We start from the raw sequence: 22,749 nt of genomic DNA, 5'->3' as shown, positions 1-22,749 counted from the left end.
TTAAATATTAATTTTGTCCATAATAAACATATAAAGTTATTTCGCCATAAATTTGAGAAATAATGTTTCTCAAATTAAGTTTTTTTTTGCGTGTAACTTAAGTTGACATAGGCGTCGCGTAACTATTTTGTTACTCTGCTCAAAAATCTAGGAGGCGTTGCTCTGCTTCAAGCATTGTGCCTATTTAGCTGTCCAGTGTGTTCTAAAGGTTGTTGTGGTTATTTGTCTAGTACAATTTCGTGCGTGCGTGCATTTTGTATGCATGTCGTGTGTGTTAGCTCTTGTGCACTTACGTGAGAGTACAGCTTGTTATACCGTAACTCGTGATCGCAACCAACGATGGATGACGAGGCGGAGACCTACAAGCTGTGGCGGATCCGAAAGACTATTATGCAGGTATACGACTGAAATGCGTTAATCCGTCGTCGCGAATTTCGTCGAAGCCGGGCCACGCCAAGATGGCAGCCCCCATAGCGCTGTGTTCGGCTTGTGTAAACGAAGAATTTTCGCGTCTTGTCTTCTTCAGCTGTGCCACGACAGGGGATACCTGGTCACACAAGACGAATTGGACCAGACCCTTGACCAGTTCAAGCAGCAGTTTGGTGACAAGCCCAGGTGAGCCGTCAGTTGTGAAGTCCGCGTGCCTTGTCGAAGTTTCTGTGATGCTTTGCAACCTCTTAATTTGTTTTTTTTTTTGTTTTTTATTCCAGTGAAAGGAGGCCCGCAAGGAACGACTTAATCGTGCTCGTCGCCCACAATGACGACCCCACTGGTGAGTAAAGGTGTGTGTATGTATGTATGTATGTACGGTCGCGAACAGAACCTTGCCTGCATTTCAATGAGAACGAAATACCGTAGGCCCGTGTACTATGCACGTTGAAGAACACATGACCGTCTAAATTTTCAGGGCCCTCTATTGCGGCATGTCTCGTAATCAGATTGGGTTTTCGGCGCGTAAAAAAGCCCAGGTAATAAGTGTGTGAAACCATAGTGCATATGTGTCAGTGCCTCCTGACATGTCGCCTTAGAAGACGACATTAACGAAGTGCGCGCGGGGCACTGGCGCTGTGGCACGAGCGCGAGCCTGGCGTCGAACGCTGGCCAGGAGTGACTCCAACGCCTGGGCTACGCTTTTGAACTTGTTCACGTTTCCAGTCCTTTAATAAATCGTCTACAGTCACAAGCGGCTGTACAGACGTAACAGTTGGCGACGAGGAAGACTGGATCGACTCATCGGCACTCCACCGACGTCAAGGAAATAACATGGCGACGCCCGACTTCGGTCGGCTACCCGAATTCAGCGGCAGCCCCAGCTCCTGGAGATCCTGGTATGGGAGGCTACAGTTCTTCTTCGAGGCTAACGAGATTACGGACGCATCGAAGAAACGTGCTCATCTGCTAACGCTGTGCGGGGAACAGACTTATGACATCGTCTGCGCCCTCGTTCAACCCAAGCAGCCCAACCAAGTGAGCTACGAGGACATAGTCAAGATGCTCAAGGCTCACTTCGATCCACAACCGTCTGAGGTCTTCTGCAGGGCACGATTCCAGCGACGTGACCAAAAGCACGACGAAACGGTCAGTGATTACGTCACGGCGCTCAAGAAGCTAGCAGCAGATTGCAATTTCGGGACAAGCGCAGACACTGCAGCGAATCCGACAATGCTGCCTATGGACGTCATGCTGCGTGATCGTTTCGTTTGCGGTCTTCGGAACGAGCAGGTCCAGCAACGGCTCTTCGCAGAAAAGGACTTGACGTTCAAGAAAGCTTTCGACCTTGCACTGCGAGCCGAAAACGCCATCGAAGACCAGAAACGCGTGAAAACCGAATTTAAAGAGTTTCACGAATCCTGCATAAGCACATGCAAGATAGACAACCAAGGTCACTCTAGTGCCTCTGCCCAAAAGAAGAAACAACGCTGTTGGCGTTGTAACGCGCTACATAATCCGGACACTTGCAAGTTCCAGACAGTCTCCTGCAACTACTGCAAGAAACGCGGACACATTGAAAAAGCCTGTCTGAAAAAGCGGAAAGAAGCAAAAACGAGCAACAGCATCGAATATCCCCAACAAGGAACTTCGACAGCTGCCTCAGCACCAGTGTCGACTCAGCAGGACTCATCAGACGTGGCCCTTTACGAGCTCAACACCGTAACCAACGCGTTCAGCACACAGAAGGTCATGACTCGGCTACGCGTACATGGCAAGTTCTTGGATTTTGAAGTCGACTCGGGTGCAGCCTGCACACTCATCAGTGAGGTCACGTTCAAAGCTACGTGGACAGATGATCGACCACGGCTTCAGACCGACAACATGCTCCTACGCACATGGTCAGGACAGTCTCTTCGAGTTCTCGGATGTGCAACGGTGATTGTTACGCACGGAAACAAAACCATGACACTACCACTTGTTGTCATCAAGGGAGCAGGTTGTAACCTCCTTGGACGAAACTGGTTTCCTCACCTGGGTATACAGATCACGGGCATCAATGATGTATCCGGCGATGAACTTGTTTCGAAGCTTCTCGACAAGTACCAATCTGTATTCGACGAGGACATATCAGGACACATCGGTCCAGCGGTACAACTAGACCTCGTGGAAGGAGCGAAACCAAAGTTCCTAAAAGCACGGCCGGTTCCTTTCGCGCTCCGGTCAGCTGTAGAAGCAGAATTGGATCGACTGCAAAGTCAAGGCATAATCGAGCCAGCACAGCATTCGGATTGGGCAACGCCTCTCGTACTGGTTCGAAAGAAGAATGGCTCGTTGCGAATATGCGGCGACTACCGTTGCACAGTGAACCAGGTATCAAAGAAGGCAGACTACCCACTTCCCTCAACTGATGAAGTGCTCAGCCACTTGAGGGGAGGCAAGGTCTTCAGCACCCTGGATTTAGCACAAGCGTACCAGCAACTTCACGTGACGCCAGAGACAGCAGAGATATTGACCCTGAACACGCTGAAGGGACTATACAGGGTCAAGAGGTTGCCTTTCGGAATTTCTGCAGCCCCAGCCATTTTTCAACGTTTTATGGAGACAATGCTGTCAGGCATCACAGGCGTGTGCGCATACCTAGATGACGTGATCATCAGTGGGAAAGACGCCACGGAACACGCCGAGAGACTGGAAGAAGTGCTGAAGAGGCTACGAAACTACAATCTGCGCCTCGGAAAAAACAAGTGCTGCTTTGCGGTGCGACAAGTCTTCTTTCTGGGACACCGAATCGACGAGACAGGCGTCCACACAAACGAAGAGAAAGTTCGAGCCATAACGGACGCTCCAGCACCAAACTGCAAACAAGCGCTTCAATCATTTCTCGGAATGCTGGCTTTCTACGACAGATTCTTGAAGAACAGGGCAACAGTTGCCAGCTGCCTATACCAGCTTCTTCAGAAGGACGCCACGTGGAGATGGGAGACAAAGCATCAAGAAGCCTTTGACAAGCTTAAGGCATTGCTGCTCAGTCAGACCGTACTGGCACACTACGACGAACAGAAGGAGCTTCTTGTCTCTTGTGATGCTTCACCATATGGCATAGGAGCTGTTCTGTCTCAACGTGATGACCAGAATAGAGAGGCGCCAATCGCTTTTGCATCTCGGACGCTAGGGCCGGCAGAACGCAAATATGCTCAATTGGACAGAGAAGGCCTTGCTGTGGTGTTTGCAGCCCACAAGTTCCACAAGTATATTGCGGGAAGAAAGGTGACTTTCGTCACTGACCACCAACCACTGCTCGGCATACTGGGTCCACAAAAGCCAACGGCTCAAGTCCTTTCTCCACGGATGACCAGATGGTGCATCAAGTTATCGGCGTATGACTACAGCATAATCTACAGGCGTGGCAAGAACCATCAAAACGCGGATGCGTTGAGCCGTTTGCCATTACAAGAACGTCTCGATGAACCCTGGCCTCCAGGTGACGTACTATTGTTCGAAGCGTTATCGAGACCTCCGTTGACTGCTGCCGAGATAGCACGCCTGACACAACAAGACAGCATCATGCAGAGGTTGTACAAGGCAGTGCAGGATGGTACAGTGGAGAAACTCACTGGAGATGAGTTTGCTCCTTACCGACGACGAGCGACCGCACTAGCACTACAGCGCGAGTGCATCACACTTGGATCCCGAGTGATCATACCGAGCTCAGCACGATCCCGTGTTCTGGCACTTCTGCATGCGGGTCACAGAGGCATGGTAGCCATGAAGAAGTGCGCAAGGAGCTACGTATGGTGGCCCGGAATGGACAAGGTGATCGAGGAAACGGTGCGACAGTGCCGTGAATGCCAAGCAACGCAAAAGAGCCCACCCAAAGCTCCTATTCCTACGTGGGACCGTCCCCAGACAGCATGGAACACGGTGCACGTTGACTTCGCGGGGCCACTACTCGGACGCACCTACTTAGTTGTTGTGGACGCATACACAAAGTGGGTGGAAGTCCGGCACGTGACACAAGCAACATCCGCGGCTGTAATCGACGTGCTCCGAAGCCTCTTTGCAACGTTCGGCATTCCCCGAAAGGTCATCTCCGACAACGGAAAAGCATTCATCTCCAACGAGATCAAGCAGTTCTATGCGTCGAACGGCATACAGGCTGCAACCTCACCAGCATATCATCCGGCAACAAACGGCCAGGCAGAACGCTATGTGGCGGAGCTGAAAAGAGCGCTGTTGAAAGATGCAGACAAGTCCATACAGTGCCGACTTGCAAGATTTCTGTATCGGCAGCACACGACAATACACACTACCACAGGTATGACACCGGCGAGAGCGATGTTCGGACGAGAATTGCTCTGCCCTCTCGATCTTCTTAAGCGGGAGACGGATAAGCGAAGTCCTGAGAGCCAGGAGGCATTGCAAAAATCACGCCGCTTCGCTATAGGGGATAGAGTGCTTATCCGGCAGTTTTTGAAAAAGCCAGATTGGATTGAAGGCGAAATACTGCGCCGCGTCGGACCACGATCCTGGCTTGTAAAAAGCGACCAAGGAAAGGTTCGGCGTCACCTCAATCACATGAGGAAAACGAGTCAGACCAGACAAACAACCCAATCGCGGACAGATTGGAGCGCAGCTGACGATCTCTTGGACGCAACGCCAGAAGAGACGCCATCGAGCTCAGCTGCTCAACCGCCTGAATCGCCCGAGATGCAAGATCACACTCCCTCGCAACCGTCGACGTCACAGGCAGTGGCCACTCGGCAACTGCGACCACCAGAGGTTAGGCGACCTCCAGACCGCTATGGAGACTTCGTCTAAGGGAGGAAGAGTGACATGTCGCCTTAGAAGACGACATTAACGAAGTGCGCGCGGGGCACTGGCGCTGTGGCACGAGCGCGAGCCTGGCGTCGAACGCTGGCCAGGAGTGACTCCAACGCCTGGGCTACGCTTTTGAACTTGTTCACGTTTCCAGTCCTTTAATAAATCGTCTACAGTCACAAGCGGCTGTACAGACGTAACACCTCCTGAATTGAGTCAAAGTTTGAAACTGCGCAAAGAAGACAGGACGAAATCACGAACATAAACCCGCACACGTTACCGTTAAGCTTTCACCCAGTTTTCATCATGCTGTTTCAAAATATTGCTGAATCTGTGATTAGACTAGCCCAACTTGCTTCTCGAATATATTATATTCTAGTAGATTGCTTGCTCTAACATTATAAGAAGGCTACGTTGGAGCATCAGCATGGTGGACCACAAGCTTTGTTTTTCATTTATTTGCACATCACATGCTGGTTTCTTCGTTGTTGGTGCACAGAGGCCCAACAGGGTTCCAGTGATGTTATTATGCTGAAGCAGGCTAATTTTGTGACTATTCTGCCTGGATGTCATCTGAGCCACCACGTTGGAGCCATGTTTGGCGTCCACTATGTCACGTGCAAGCTAACAGTATTGATGAATCACGGTTGAGTAATCATCATAGTGCTGTAAGCATCCTATTGTTGTATGTACAATATACATGAAAGAGTGCTTCTCGTGCTTGTCGCTTCGCCACTCATATTGTCACGTGCTTGTCAAAAAAAAAGACGATTGCAGTTGTGCATGTGCCATGAAGTACAATGAAATGGATGAAAAAGAAGAACTCTCTTGCGCGTTCTATCAAAAGAACCGACTTGCTCCTGGTCTCTCAATCTCTGCGGCAAAACCTCTGTTTTGACGTCATGACACTGGTGGAGGTGCGGGGTAGTGGATAAATGTCTTTCTTCGTGACTTGTTTCAACTTGCGATAATCAATACAGAAGCGCAAGCTGTCGTCTTTTTTCTTTACGAAAACCACGGTGGGACGCCTAAGGACTTTTCGAAGGTTGTATTACGTCATCCGCGAGCATCTGGTGTACTTGCTTCTGAATCTCCTCGCGCTCTTTCGGAGCCACACGGTAGGGGTTCTGCCGAATCGGGTCGCTTGTTGTTTTCAGTAATGATGCGGTGCTTAGTCAATGGTGTTTGCGAGACCTTTGACGTACGCGAAAAGCAGTCTTCGAATTGGTGTATAAGTTCAAGCAGGCGCTTCCTATCAGAGGGCGGTAGCGTGGAGCAGATGTCCACCGACAAAGTTGTCGAGGCGGGGACAGCTGCTTTATCTGATTGCAAAGCAAAACAATCCTTGGCTTGGTCTACATCGTCGTAGTAGGCAATTGCGGTACCCTTCTGGATTTTACGGCGCTCATTGCTGAAGTTTGGAAGGAGCACTTCTGCCTGTCCACCAGTAAGCGCTAGGACGCCCCTCGCAATGGAAATGCCTTGCGTGAACAAAAGAGCGACTATGTGCTCCGCTATCACATCTCTATAGCAAGGCCACCCACTGGACACCGACACAAGGCAGCAGGATCTCGGTGGGAGTGTAACATCGTCGGATATTCGCAAACAGCCGCGTGGTTCGTCGGTGCTGTTGTCGGCATACGGATGTGCGCAAAACGTCACCATACGTTGAGGGATGTTGATAACGGCGCCATGATCTTGAAGAAAATTTATGCCCAAAATTAACTCATTACAGCAGTCTGGCAACAGGACGAAAGTGGCCACGAAGCTAGAATCCCCGATGCGAAGTCAAGTGGTGCATTTACCCGTGGGAGTCATCAGCTGACCACCAGCACTCTTCTGTGCGGGGCCCTGCCCACGGTGTCTTCACCTTTCTAAGGCGGTCGACGAGCTCTTGTCGCATGATTGAGAAGTCGGCGCCAGTGTCAACCAGTGCTGTAACGTGATGTCCATCAATGAGAACGCTAAGATCGGCACGTACAACTTCATTGGCATTAGTATTCGTCGTCGTTATCGTCATACCTTCTTGCGATGATAGGGGGAACTTTCCAGTGTCTCGACGATTGGCAACCTTGTCCCCCGAGGTCGCAGCAGTTAGTTTCCCCGGTGCGGGCTAGGCGAACGGCCTCTGGTGACGTCCGCGTAGCTCTGAGGGAAGTCATGGTGACACGCAGGTGATGGAGATCGCCAGCGACGTGGTGGGGTTGCTTGGCCAGGCGATAGTTGATCGGCATCGTGAGCACGACGGTCTTCGGAGCGGAAAGAAGCGGGACAAGCAAAGTTCTTGAACCCGGAATCACTATGACGTCAATAGCGGGCAATGTGACCGGGTTCTCTGCAGCGGAAGCAAATAGGTCGACGGTCGGCCATGCGCCTTAAGTCAGTTCAGCGAACTGGTGGTCGTCTGCCACTAAGGTACGGCAGCGGGTCGTGGCTAGAAGGGCGTCGCCACAAATGTCGGTGGAGGGCGACGGACCACATCAGCGTAGCTCGCTGGATGTGGCTCAGGACTTAATGCGGGTGGTGTAATGTCTTGCCTCAACTCCTGGCGGACGATTTCGGCAACAGATGCGACTGGCGGTTGGGTAGGGGCAACGCAGAGGGCCCGAAGTTCCTCACGCAGTATTTTCCTAATCATTTTTCGCAGGGAACTTTCGCATACGGCAGCGTTCTGAGCTGCAGCACTTACTGCTGTGTGGTTCGGCAGGTGGTCAAAGTGTCGGCGTTGTTGTTGCAGTGCGCGCTCGATGACAGTCGCCTCTCTTATGAATTCATGTACTATTGTAGGTGGATTTCGTACGAGGCCCGCAAACACTTGTTCCTTAACACCCTGCATTAGGTGACGCACCTTCTTCGCCTCGGGCATGTCGGGGTCGACTCGTCGAAACAGACGGATCATACCCTCTGCGTACATGGCGGCTGTTTCATTGGGTTTTTGCACGCGGTCCTCAATCAGTTTTTGTGCGCGATCCCGTCGGTCCGAGTTCAAAAATGTATCGAGAAGCTTTCGACGGAAATCTTCCCAAGATTGGAATGTTGCCTCACGGTTCTCATACCACGTGCGAGCGCTATCTTTTAGTGCGAAAGATGCACGGCCAAGTTTGTGCTGTTCTCTCCAGTGGTTGGATACAGCGACCCATTCGAACTGTTCGAGCCAGTCCTCGACACCTTCGTACTGTTCCCCACGGAAAACTTCAGGAACGCGAGGATGTTCAAGAGTCACCTGCGAGGGAAGAGTGGTCTGCGATGGCGGATAACCGTGGATGTTGTAGGAGCTGCCATGCTGGAAAGAGGCGGAACAGGTGCGGACTCCGGACTTAGGCCTAGTAGGCGCCGACTGAATCGGTGCACTGGAGTCGTGACGAGGGGCTGAGTCTCTTGACTAGGTGAACGGGTCCGAGCAAGACTGTTCTGCATGCGCACCTCCAGCACAATATTACCTTAGCATAATCAACATTCTGCATTTCATTTGTCTGCATAGTGTACCATGCTACACGGTCACGGCAAACTCTGTAGGCTGAACTGTGCCTATGCAAAAAGATAGAGACTTGGACTCATTGGCTAAGATGCTTGGACCTGCGACCTGAAGGTCGCAGGTTCGCTTCCAGCTGTGGCAGTCTCATTTCAACGGAGGCAAAACGGTAGAGGCCCGTGTACTGTGCGATGTCTGTATGCGTTAAAAAACACCAAAAGTTTACGGAGCCCTGCTCTACGGCATCTCTCATAATCATATCGTGGTTTTGGGACGTAATACCCCAGATATTATTAATAAATTCACTCACTTTTGTCTTGCCCACGGCTCAAAACCGATTTGACTGAGCATGCGTTCGGCAGATGAGGGTGTAAAGTGTTTTCTTCGTGGCTTCGGTTGCACTAGCAGACGCGTTTTCTTCTTCTGTCCTGGTTTAATTCTAACAACACTCTGGATTGCCTTTGCAGATCAGATGTTCGTGTTCTTCCCTGATGAGCCAAAGATTGGTATCAAGACGATCAAGACTTACTGCCAGCGGATGCAGGAGGAAAACATTTCACGTGCCATCATCGTCGTCCAGGCAGGCATGACACCGTCAGCGAAGCAGGTGCAGTCATCTGCTCACTTTGCCAATTGTATGTTGGCATAAAGTTATACTCTTGTTAAATGGAACATGAAGGGACCAGGAAGGTCTGTTCTGTTTGACAGAAGTTTCGTTGACTGAGAGTTACACTGGGTTGCAGCATTCAGGTATGAAAGCGATCATGTCAGAGGCAGTTGTTGCGTTTAAAGGCCAACTCCGGCGACTTTTTTTACCATGTAAGGATAATGGTGCTTTTAAGTTCCTTAGGCACTCTTCTCATGTACCCGATAACTGAAATGCTGCAAAAAATTTCGAAATAATTTTTTATTACCGAAAAACCGCAATATCGAAACCAAAACAAAACCAAGCGCGCTTCTATGTGTGACGTAAAGATTTGCCTAACGCTGCCTGAACCTGCCTGACTGCATATAATGTCCGCTAGATGGCACTAGCTGTCCATGCCACCTGCTGCGATCGGCTAAAACGCTTACGCTGTTATGGTGAATATATGGTGACTCGTGTGTGGCTCACAACGCAACACCACTTGGCACCTATTGCACGCCCACCAACGCGGAAAAGGAAATCGCACACTCAACCAAGAAAGCGCCGGCCAAACCCACACAATCCATAGCAGACGCTGCAGTGGCACATCGGTTCGTCACTTCCGCCAGGCAAAACCCAACGTCACACACACAGTGTTGCCATTAATTCTGGCAAGCGAGGTGAGCGTTTCGAGCCAAGCTATAAAATTCATTTGAAAGGAATCTGCGAAACTCTCAAGCCTACAATTTGGCATGAATGGCGCAAGCGTGCAAATGAACGTACCCAGTGAATTTCATCGAGATCCACTGACCTCGAAAAATCGCCGGAATTGGCCTTTAAGCAGCAGCTTCATTGAAAAGATTTCCATTGCCTGAACGACTATTGCACACCATTTCAATTTTTTTTAATGACAATGTGTGAACGCTGTCTGCAGGACTTGGCAGAATACCAGTGATATATCATGCAAGCGTACAAACACTCAATGCCAATGTTATCTACTACATACACCGTATGCTTTGCAGTGAACACTTTAATGAGATGACAACAGCAGTCGATTTAGGTGTCGTCGTTGTCTACCGGTTTGTAACCGGTGGTGAACAACCACACGGCTAGAAAGAATAGTTTGATTGAGCGGGATTTGAACCCAGGCCCTCCATGCGGCAGTCGCGTGTTCTGCCACGGAGCCATGCCGCTGTTTGGAACACTTGCATTACTTGCAGTAATTTCTCCAAGAGAGTTTACAATCGGCTCTTTAGAAAGGCCTCTCTTTCAGCTTTTGCTGTAGCTGTGCTGCGTGTTCTGCCACGGAGCCACGCCGCTGTTTGGAACACCTTCTCTAAAAGACCTTATTCAGGCATCATGTCAGACTTGAAGTCGCATTAATGGGTGTAGTACAGCGTGATAGAGGAGCAAAATAACAACCAGGTGTCACTCAATATGAATTGTGCAATAAGTGAGTGATTTGAGGCTTCCCACTACTAAGAGCTCAGCCGTAATTCTTTGTCATCAGCCACAACATTGACATAACGCACATAATTCCTTACATATGTGTAACGGGCACATCACTTTTTTGCACAATGACGAATAATCGAGTACTTCCCTACTTTTCAAAATCATCATAGTTTAGGCGTACTTGCAGTAATTTCTCCAAGAGAGTTTACAATCAGCTCTATAGAAAGGCCTCTCTTTCAGCTTTTGCTGTAGCTGTGCTGCGTGTTCTGCATTGGTCTGGAATTTAATTCACAGGGCCACTTCATTCATAATACCCCACATGCACTGGCGTACCTTTTTCATGTCCTAGTGGCATGGCTCATGCACTAATACAATAATTCGGCAGAAAAATCATGTTGCTGCTAACATAGCGTTGTTTTGTGTGCTCTGCTTGACGTGAATTTTTTCTAAACATGACTATGCAGATAACACTGCAGAGTTTTTTTTTTTTTCTTTTTTAAAGAATGACCTTTTTTTTTATTTGCCACATATTCTAGTAGTCACTGTGCTCGACTGCAGACTCGCAGGTTGCGGGATCGAATTGCGGCTGTGGCGGCTGCATTTTCTATTCAGGCCAAAACAGCTTTAGGCTTGTGTACTTCGATTTAGGTGCACACAAAGAACCTCAGGTGGTTAAAATTTCCAAAGCTGTCCACTACAGCGACCCTCATATTGGCTCTGGGTTGCATTGAGCGATGGACACTTAGATAAACACAGTAATAGGGGCTCACAGTCTCAAGTTATTCACTTTAAAGATATCCAATATGAAAGGAAGTGATTGAATCCCACAGGGTCATATGTCCCATTTTCTCTCACAAAGCCTGGCAACAGCAAGAGCTAGAAGTGCCAACACACAAAGTGTTTGCACTCCGCAGTTGCCTGTTATATCCAACCCAGTGTACTGATCACAGTGTTACCGTGGTAGCAGGCTACAAGTGATCTGTACCTTAATGAATAGAATGATTCAGCAACATCTGTTAGCGTGAGAAACTTTCACTAATTAGAACGGCACCATTATGTACAATACAAGCATAACGAGGCGGCTCACGAGAGCAGACAAGCGGTAACAGGAGAAGCTTTTTGCATAGACACACAGCTCACTAAATGCGTAGCAAGCAAAACTAAAACCATTTGTCGAGCAGGACACTCATTTCCCATCTTCCGTCTGTGGTTGTTCGTGTGTGTTCCAGTAAACGTGTACCTGCTAGCCCAGTGACTAGTATTGCTTATTCAACCTCGCCCCCTTCGTCGTCTCTGTTCTGCAGGCTCTTGGAGACATGGCACCCAAGTACATTCTGGAGCACTTTCTGGAATCTGAGTTGCTTATCAACATCACGGAGCACGAGGTGAGCTTGTTCAAAGAGAGCGCAGTTGTCCAAGCCAATGTCAGAACAAGAACAGTAGCGTTTCTGTATAGCTATAGAATGAACAATTGTATGCTTATCATCTGCAGTTTTTTTCGTTCTTGTGGCTCTTTTGCGATATTTGTTATTTTACTTATGCTCCATCAGCTGTTCGTACTTCACACATGCACCAAAAGAAAAATGGCCATCTTGTAGTTCCCAAGTGTGCTTGTCCGGGTAGCACAACTGTCCGACTTTTCGGTGTTCAAACACCTTTCGATGCAACTAAGTTGCAAAAAATTGCTCTGTAGGTATGTACCTTTGTGGCCATGCACTTGCCCTTAATCTTTTTGAAATTTAATTCAGTCACATGGTGAATATAAACAGTAAACAACTGCTGCTCGTGCACGATAGTTAGAGATTTGGGCAACTGTACATTTTAATGCAGTAGACTCATCGAGTGAACTTCATTGAAGCAGGATAATATGTTCTGTTTAATCAAGAAGAGTTCTGTCTACAGAGAGACGAACATGAGTGCAGAGTTCAAGTTTAAAGCTAGTGATACGAGACGCAGTTGCATTTGAGCAGCGATTCCATTTAAAAGAGCACGAACACAAAAATTTTGCACTTTGTTTTGTTGTTGTTGTTGCAATAGATAGCTTATGGCCCGCTTATCATGGCTGGAAACCTTGTTTGCACGAGTGCGTGACGGTTATTTGTTTAGAGACGTTTTTGGAGTGCCCAGTCTGAGTTTCGATTCCAAAGAGCACCAAGCTAGGGACGAGCAGTTAGTTCCGGGAGCAAGGTAAACACAGTTGGCCGTGTGACCCCGTAAAACTGTGACATTCGCGCTGTGCGCGAAAACGGGTGCTGCACCTACAGCACACGGGCTGCGGAATGTAGGAGGAAATAGCGCAGGTAATGCAAGGCACGTGTCAGCAACGTGTCGGCAACCAGCCAACACAAACTCTTGACATAGGTGTGTTCGTGTTGCCCCTGCATTGATGTTGGCGTCGCAAGGGGCTCCGCATCTCGCACAGTCCCGCAGCGTGCACTTAAAATTTATTTTAATATATGTTCTAAGCTATGTCTGCCCCTGATATCTTGTAGATGTTGTGTATGTCTTCACATAAATATATTTCGCTCATAATCTTGCCTAAAATTTTGTGTCACTGCTCCTTTAACATAGTTTCCTTTAGTGATAGCCTCTTGTAGTAGTATCCATCAACAAAGATAAAGTATAAATGCATTCCAGCTCTTGAACTACAATATTATTGCCTACTATGCCAACGATATCTAAATAAATAAATAGAAGACGTAATAACACATTTCTTCACCTCGCTTCTGTTTTTGTATCTCGGTGGTTGTTCTGCTAATTAGTGCATATTCTCATTATGCTAGTTATGTATATGTTGTCCATTAACATTTTCCTTTTGGGGTAATAATTAGGCGTTGTGCTTAAAATAGGTAGTTAGAAGGCGACAGGAGGGTTCATCTGCTCTAAGGTGGCATTACTTGGAGAACACGTTGCCGTGTAATGAGCGTGCAGTAGGTTGACAGTGAGGATGATAGTGGTGGAAAACTTAGGACAGAGATTATGAGGCCATTACGAAGGCTGTACAAGATGGGAAATATGTAATGTTTTGTAACCTTAGGAGTGACCTCAGAAGCGCTGCTGACCCCTTTTGTTTTTGTCTTTTTCGTGCAGCTTGTGCCAGAGCACGTGGTCCTCACGCCAGAAGAGAAGACTGAGCTGCTTGCACGATAGTATCCTTTTACACTCCAAGTGTTACGCTTGCTTTAGCGCTTCACTGCACGTGCTTCTCACGAAGGGGACGGTAACACCCGTGATGGGCAAGGCAGTGGCATTACTGACTGCAACTGGCACTTTGAAAGACTAGCATTTACCATGTGAGAATAGTCTTCTCATTGTGCCGCAGTAATGTCTTGCAACTTGTGCTGCTCGCCGGGGTTCGTGTTGCAAGGACCAAGTTGAATAATCGTCGGCGTATTTCAGCATGCTTTTCCCCCACACATGCCTGATTACACTCAAACCTCATTATAACAAACTTACATCTTACATTTGGCTGAAATGTTCGTAGCAGTGATTGCTCTTTGCAGGATTAATTCTCTCACCTAGGCTAAAGTGTGTCTCGTGACCCTTTTAACCCTTTCAGGGTCGAGTTTTCTCACGAAATGCAGTCCAAAAATTCATAAATTTTGTTGTTACGTTCACATGGTTTTTGTGTGTGTGTGTGTGTGTGTGTGTGTGTGTGTGTGTGTGTGTGTGTGTGTGTGTGTGTGGCAAGATCCAGCAAAATCCTTTTAAAGGAACATGTACAATTTTTATTTAAAAATTATGCATTGTACCAAGCATAGCTCACAGACGTACAAAAAAAAAAGCACATCTGAGTATTTTTTCAGTGGAAAATGTTCTTGCCCTAACTTCAGGAACTTTTCAGTGTGTAACAGTCTTTGAAGCATGGCTCCACTCAGAGTGGATTGTGGCATTCAACACGCATGTAGCGTGTTTTTCTGCTAATTTCTTGTCACTGATTGGGGTTGGCACAGACGTGGCATCTTTTCTGCCTCATGTATGCCTTAGCATTGGTGGGTGGCAACTTCTCCATGAAGTGTCCGGCACGCGCTTCTGCAGCGTAAGCAAACACTAGAGTGAAGACACGGAAGGAAACTGTGCGGCAGTGCACCCACTTAGAAAGCAGAGTGAGTCAAAGAGCAATGATAGTTTTTTGACTTATCGCCGACGACACTGAGTTAGTTTTTCTGAATCCCCCAAACAGGAAACGCAACCATGACGGCTTCATATTCGTAAGTTAGCGCAGCATAGTCCGGGGGAGTAATAAAGAAAAGAGTAACAAGCAGTCGCCCTTTGAGAGATCAGAAACCAGACAGCGATTAGCTGTGCAGGCAAGGCAAGCGATAACCACCTGAAGGAAGAAACCGAAACGAGCCGTGCCACTTTGGAAAGAAAAAAAAAAATTGGAGAGACATCGCCGCATAGAAATAAAATTTACGTATTCCCGAAGTGTGGCAGTACGTGCCCAGCAAGAGAAACGATCGAAAAAGGCACACAATTTAAATGCACAGGCAATGCCGTACGGATGCGGTGAAAATTCTTTGGTGCCTGTTAGGTGATGCCACACATGTGTTCCCGAAGTGTGGCAGTACGTGCCCAGCAAGAGAAACGATCGAAAAAGGCACACAATTTAAATGCACAGGCAATACCATACTGATGCGGTGAAAATTCTTTGGTGCCTGTTAGGTGATGCCACACGTGTGAAGTGAAAAACCTTTCATGCTTGCTCTGCTCACTGACATGTAGGGGCAAGATAACTAAAATGTTGCTGTGTTGAAGGCTTGTAATCTCTTCGAGATTCTTTAATCTGCCGGGAAAGAAAAAAAAGCACTTGACGTTTTCAGTTCATGGCCCTCACCCTCACATTGCCACAGCGATGGCCTGCAGTCCAAAATGATGATTTGATCAGTCTTGTGGGGGCTACCCTTAACGTTCACATGGGCACAAATGGAAGTGCTAGAGACACCACTTCCAGGCAGTGCGCATCTGAACTGCCAGCATCATGGGGCTGGGATAAAGATGTGGCTTTTATATCGGTAATTAGAACTAAAAGTGGGGCTGGTTCATTTTGTGTTATGTGCGTTTTAAGAGTTTCAGGCAGAAAAAAAAGGCAATAGAGGGGGAAGGAATAGAACGATACTCGAGACTAACGACCGATTTGATTGTTCGGTGTCTTTCTGTGCACTTGCGTCCTGCACTTTTCCGAAAAACTTTTTAATGCACTTTGCTATTGGCATGGAAACACATGAAAGGCTCTCGAAAGTGATTGTGTCTGGTTTAACAGTTAAACAGGCGACGCTGCAAAGGCAGTGCAAGTATAAGTGCATTCTCACTGGTCCTGCACACATATGGCCATGCCGTTGCGTTTCATTTTCAATGCTGTCCACGGAATAGAGCAGCTGGTCGAATCACTACAGGATGTGGAAGTAATATTATGAGTCCACTACATTTGTGATGCTAGCGAAATGACATTACTACTATGTTGTGGCTGTGTGCGCGTGTTAACTGTGCATTATGGCCGCTGGTTGTAGAAATGTAGCTCGCTCCGCTCGTGCAGTGACAAGTTCCTAGACATGTGTCACTTACTCCACTGGATCACTGACAGACCTCTTGTCTGTCAGGCTTTCCTTCCTGCTTTTTTTTTTACTATTGTCAGCCGCGACTTATCGGTAGTTATAGGCGCTCAGCTACTGGACCGCAGGTTCGATCATAACCACGGTAGTTGCATTTCGGTGGAGGGAGAATGGTAGAGGCCCTTGTACTAGTGTGATGTCGGTGCACATTGAAGAACACCAGGTGTTCAAAGTTTCCCAAGTCCTACTCTATGGCGTTCTTCATATTTGTATCATGGTTTTGAGACCTAAAACGCCAGATATTATTAATATTATCGTGCTTTATTCTTATTCTACCCTTCTGCCCGTGTTAGGTAGCTGATGTGGTGCTGCCTGATTAACTTTCCTGACTCCTTCTCACTTATCGGTCTCTTGGGCAACATTGCAGTTTTTGCTTCCTGTACAGACTTCGATCACTTGCATCTATGATTGTATTACCAGCATCGTAATGTGCAATACAGATGTGAATGAGGCTGAATTAGTGTGCATTTCAGACAAAATGGCTCATTTCATATCAGTTTCATTTAATTCAAGATGTGCATACATAATTGAGTGCATAAGTGTCTAGGCCCCATGCCTATTGCTAGTTTGAGCCCACACAATAAATGTGCAAAATAATGTATTCAGGCCTCTATAAAAAAAACCTGCAGAAATTGTGTGAACTTTTACACTGGCATTCAATAGACATAATCATCATCCATGATGTTGCCACTAACAAATGAAAAACTGGTGTAGTTTTTCTTCTCTTTCTTTTTTGGAACATGCTGAAAAACAAATAATAGTACATTTTAGTTTGAAAGCGGTACAGTATTGTCATAGCATTTAGGTTCAGCAAGAAGTTCGAAATTGTTTTCGTCAATAGCGTCCTTCAGTGATTGCTTCTTTGAACAATGGCAGCATCCACCATGACACACTTTCTGTGGTAGGACTGAAAGGTAGGCAAGTTGAAACCTATCCATTGTTGGTTGGTGCACAAACAGATGAAATGCGAAAGAAGCAGGTGCCTCATTCTTTCGTGTTAACTCCATGCGTGTGCTACCTTACAATAGAGGGACTTCCCTGTTGTCGTGTAGATGAGTTATCGTAATTACTCGAATCTAACGTGCACCTTTTTTCGGTTAGGCAAGTTCATAAATCGCATGCGCATTAGAATCGAGTACGAAAAAATAATGAATACGGTCATTCTATTGCCATCGGCATTTTCAAAATGGCCGCCCCTACGTGCGTCGGCACGGCGCGTCGGCCATTTCTGCCTATGTGTTTCCCATGTGTGGCACTTCGTACGTGTGCTGAGGAGTTCGTCATCTTGTAGTGCATTAGCATCGACGGCATAGAAGGGCCGACTCCAAAAACTCGAGTGCACCACGATGCCGCTTTTAAATGAAAAGTCATCGCGTGTGCAGAAACGGGACGAAAATCGGGCCGCATCACGGTCGTTCGGAGTTCCCGAAACATGCGTGCGGGACTGGCGAAAACAAAAGCAGAAGATTTTCGACAGAAAACATTCACGCAAAGGCTTCAGTAGACCACAGCAGGGTCGGTTTCCGCAAATTGAAGAGCTGCTCGCCAAGTATGTGTTTAAGCAGCGAGCGGCACAGTGGCCCGTGACGACAGAACTGCTCCAAGTGCGGGCTATGCAATTAGCCTTGGAAAAAGGGCTAATGCGGAGCCAGTTTAAAGCAAGCAGGCGCTGGCTAACTAACTTTATGAAGAGGAAAGGCTTTTCCCTCCGAAGGTGAACGGGCATATGCGAAAAGTTTTGCGGAGGAGTGCAATGAAAAGCTGCACAGTTTTCAGAGATTCATCCTAAACTTGCGGCACAACAGCGGCTACCTGTTTGGGCAAATCGAGAATGCCGATTAGACGCCGGTTTACTTCGACATGCCTGGCACCACAACCGTCGAGAAGAAGGGGGCGAAGTAAGTTCGCGTGCTGACATCAGTCCATGGTAAAACTACAGTGATGGCAATGCTCTGTTACACGTCAATGTGGGCACAAGCTTCCCCCGTACCTCATATTTAAATGGAAGACACTCCCGAAAGGAGTCCTTTTTTTGAGTGGTGTGATCGTGCGGGCCAGCGAGAAAAATGGGTGCGCGTTGTGATTGATGTCTCACTTTTTTTTTTTTCGTCGTGGAAATCGTGTGCGCGTTACAATCGAGGGCGTGGTAAAATCGAGTAAATACGGTAGTAGCTATAGACATTCCGATTGCCTTCTGACTTTGACGTTGAAAGCGTTTTGCAATGGGCTTTTTCCTTGTCTGAACAGCACCTCCAGTGGAGACCTCTGAAGTTGAAACAGCTGGCCTTCGATGTTGTCCGTTGCTCACCGGTAGGCATTTCTGAAGGCCTGCACTCGCTCGTTCCTTTGAGTGAAGCATTTTCAAGTCTGTGGCATGAGATGTTGGTTGGTCCGCACCTGTCGTTGCGTTTCAACCAGTAAAAATTAAGGCACGTGCCATCTTTAATGACGACGCTCATGCCCATGCTACTTACCCAGGAAGGGGCCCGTTCTGGCACTGTTTCCCAGATCTGTGGTGCTCAGGTGATGGGAGAAGTTGGATGTGTTTCATTATCATACAGTGCTGTGTGAGTAGCGTTGGAACAGTTTATGAAAAGGAATGCATCTGTAGTGAGACGTAACACTCGCAGTCTTCGTCAGGTTTCGTGGGTTATTTAGTGTGCTGGCATATGCACATAACCGCGTGTAACTGGTACTTCCTTGACTGACCCCTGCAATAAAGCAAGTTGAAAGAGAACCACCTGATGAGGATCCAGGCGGGAGACCCCGTAGCACGGTACTTCGGACTCAAGAGAGGGCAGGTAGGAAAACACCTAGCACATTTCTTGGGTCGGGGAAGGAGGTTTAAAACAAATGCTGGAGTCGAAGCTCTCGCAATACCTTACCGGCAAATGTGAAGCTACCTAGCATTTGGCCCCCATTGATCTTGGAAACACGCTTTTTTTTTCTGGTGGGGCCCACGTAGCAATCAAGTGGTCCTTCACTTCAACTTTTCTTGAACACGACAACGCTTTTATGTCAACGCATACACTTGATACATCGCGCAGTGCAAGACGACCCAACAAGTTGGCTGTTCCTTGTGGATGAGGGCTTTTGCCTTATGCACTTGGAAAAAGAGCAGAGTGATTAGAAGGGCTGTATGAATACCACATTTTCTCACTTGCAACCTGCCCCTACATATTGCCCACATCACCAACTAGGTATATGTACGCAAACCGAGTAAAAATGAGAACAAAACAACTGGCGCCCAAGTGATTCCCACGGGGGAACTCAAGTTCATGCGTCACAGAGTGGTGGTGGTGGTATCGCGTGAATATTACGTAATTTGGGTGTAGTTTGGGAATGCTTAATGGTTATTTTATCTTTATTATTATTTATTGAGCGAAGGTGAAGGGAAGGCAGGGAGTGTAAAGTTAAAGTGTGTCTTTATTGCTTGGTGCCGTCATCATGTTGGACGGTGAGGAGACGCACTTGACTGAATTTCAAACGCTCCCTCCACCGCTAATATGCACACCTCCCGCGTTCAGTGGGAATGGGACAGGGCACGAGACGAGATGAGCATGCGCAGTGGGGGTGTGGGCGTTGCGATGCCGAGGCCCGACTATAAAACGCTCTGCATTAAAATAAATATACAAAGACGTGTGTTAAATTAGTCCACCCTTCTTTCGTTATTATGAAGAAGTTCTTCGAAGCCAACCTTTGCACCAAAATTCGTATTTGAAATCTGCAAGCGATGGCAGCCGCGCCCACCATTATTTTGGAAACATGGCTTCACTTCTGGGGTATAATTTTCACTCCGGCAATTTTTTAAGCCCTCTTGGGTTTGGGAAATCTGGCAGCTGCTAAATGAAATGCTTGTTATAGAGTTGGTGATTAATTTATGCTTTATACTGTTGAAAATTCCTTCCAACTCGTGGCATGCATAGAGTTTCCTAAATTTAACTAGCGGGGACTCTGTCGCTGCGATCGTTCAGCGACCGTGGCAATGATGGGTAGTACACGGATTTGTCTAGTCTTCGTACTTGCGGGCGGTGAATGACACTTGCGGCTTCATTTATGGCTGGTTTCTGTTTTATTTCGAAGAAAAGAAGGAACCCTTTTTAACTTTGTGACCAGATTTCAAGTGATAAGCCTAAAGGAATAAGGTGTCGAAGTGCAACCACTGAACATTTGCCGGTTTTCGTTTAGTGAGAAAACAGCTCCAAGCCGCACAAACACACACGGACCCATAACTACAAAGATTACACGAATCCATGTACTACCCATCAATAAAACTTAATTTGATTTGATTTGATTCCCCTGCTCACTGAAGCGCCGCCCGTTGCAGCTCCCATACACACTAGTGCCAGAGTTCCCTCTAGTGTATATTTAGGAAACTTTATGGTGGGATGTAGGTGGAATCTTTCCTTCCAAGCTTTTTTGTGCTTCTGGTTGGACTACGCAATATGATACTGTTCAACAACCTCTTAGGGCATGATATTGTAGCATTGCCATTTTGGATGCTAATAGTTTATGGGCTTTGCTCACATTGTCAGCAAGTGGCAATTGGGGCACCGTAGGAGTGGCACAGAATTGAACACACCTACAACACTTTGGACCTTTTAACGTGCAGCTTTGAGGCGCTCGTGTAGCAGAAAAGCCTGTGTAATTGTCAATTGGGCGCGAGTGAGGAAGCCTATTGAAGGCACAGAATAGAAACGAGCCAAAAAAGTCACGAATCGACCGCAAGTTTTTCGCAGAAGCTCCTGAAAACAAGCTGAAGTATTTAAAAATAAAGATGTGATGCAATTGGGACGGGAATCGAACCTAGGCCCTTTGGGTAGAGGCATGTGTGCTCGAGTGATTTGACGTTGAGGCTTGTCTAATGCAGTTGCACCGAGCGAAAGGCACAGACAACGGAGAAAACTGTACGGGTATTGCGTGCCTCCCGCTGAGTGCAACCACATTGAGATGCAATACCAACTATCCCAAGCTGAAGTTTGTTGACACTTGCAATATTGTCGTGGCTCCTAGCTGCCTCGTAGCAAGTGGGAACAGCGTTAATGCACATTTTTTCGAGGCCATCATGGGGCACTGGTGGCGCAAAACTTCACTCATATCATGTTCTATGGCAATTTTGTTTAGCAGTGGTCACGAGGCTCCATTTCCTGCTTATTACCATTGCCTCATTTATTGTACTGCCGGCTTCCTTTATAAGAGGTACTGATGCAAGAGGCAAATGCGTATAAGATACACAAGTGTGCTTACATTAAAATAGGAGTTCATATGAAAATGCATACGTGATACCCTGCTTATGAGAGACACCTCATATAAAAAGACAAGAATTGCTCCTCAGTGCATGTGTCTTAAAAGGCTTACACTTTACTTGAAAATTTCTATGGAAATGCAAGATTTTCATGCAGCTTAAGTATGTGGGTTCGTTGTTTCTTCAGAGCTGCCAGATAATGCACACTTGTTGACGTTAAAGGACTGTGCATGTAGACACGCACACTAGAGAGAAGTCAAAGCACAGCATACACCTCGTCTTTGAAGACGAACACATGCCAACTAGCTCGGCTCTTGTTATTCTAAACAGTTGCTCAATTTGTTGCACGCTTGTTCTCTTCACTTTCCAGGTCGTGAAGATCATCCGGCCCAGTGAGACTGCTGGACGTTACATCTCGTATCGTCTGGTGGTGTAGCGTAAAACAATTTAAAATTGTACGTAGGCAGGCGTCGAAGTGACGCGAGCCATCGGCACCACGTCCATTGCCGAATCAATGCCATTGTCCACTACCGGGAAAGGCAGGTTGGCAAACACGGGCATCCTTCAACTCCACCTACTGTCACACTCTGTGGTAAATGGTTGCCTAATCTATTTTCATCACTTCAGACTCCATGACATAACTATGTCAAATCCAAAAGTGTCATTGACACTTTCCCTCATTAAAGCGATTTATTTAGGCTGGTTGCATTTCTCTAGTACACCGTTCTGCACTCTACCGGCAAAACAGTGGTATTGGTTCAACTTTGTGGGACTTTGAATGCATTATAATCTGAGAAAGACATTATGCTTTCCAGCTGGTGATAGATCGAAATAAATATAAAGCACATTCATTTTAGTTTTGCAGAAACATTGTTTGTTCCTGTGACGGCCAGCGTGTGCTGCTGTTATTGGACAGAACAGGAGCTGGTACTAAGATTGCAGTAGTTTCTGTCATCATTTATGTTCCAGTGTAGTTTATTTGCAGAAGCTTTTGTAAATAAGAAAATCAGACAGTGTGATACCAGTGTGCAGTTCCCAGAATTCTCTGAATTTCATGCTTAAAAAAAATTTCACACTGGAGAACAGTTACTTT

The 22,749-nt window shown here is 47.2% G+C and overlaps 1 protein-coding gene across 1 annotated transcript; it reads left to right on the top strand.

Moving 5' to 3' along the window:
- The first annotated feature begins 199 nt into the window (after positions 1 to 199).
- Positions 200 to 22,353, top strand: Polr2E (DNA-directed RNA polymerases I, II, and III subunit Rpb5). Its single transcript, XM_037431825.2, has 8 exons — positions 200 to 396; positions 527 to 615; positions 711 to 772; positions 9,190 to 9,329; positions 12,104 to 12,184; positions 13,890 to 13,948; positions 19,134 to 19,212; positions 22,027 to 22,353. Exons 1-8 carry the CDS (start codon positions 340 to 342, stop codon positions 22,090 to 22,092), a joined length of 633 nt encoding a protein of 210 aa, XP_037287722.1. The 5' UTR covers positions 200 to 339; the 3' UTR covers positions 22,093 to 22,353.
- Positions 22,354 to 22,749: the final 396 nt, after the last annotated feature.

The sequence above is a fragment of the Rhipicephalus microplus genome, chromosome 10, assembly GCF_043290135.1.
Source record: "Rhipicephalus microplus isolate Deutch F79 chromosome 10, USDA_Rmic, whole genome shotgun sequence".
In the NCBI taxonomy this organism is placed as follows: domain Eukaryota; kingdom Metazoa; phylum Arthropoda; class Arachnida; order Ixodida; family Ixodidae; genus Rhipicephalus; species Rhipicephalus microplus.
The sequence above is the reverse complement of the archived record's forward strand: the minus strand, read 5'-3'. Positions and strand labels throughout refer to the sequence as shown.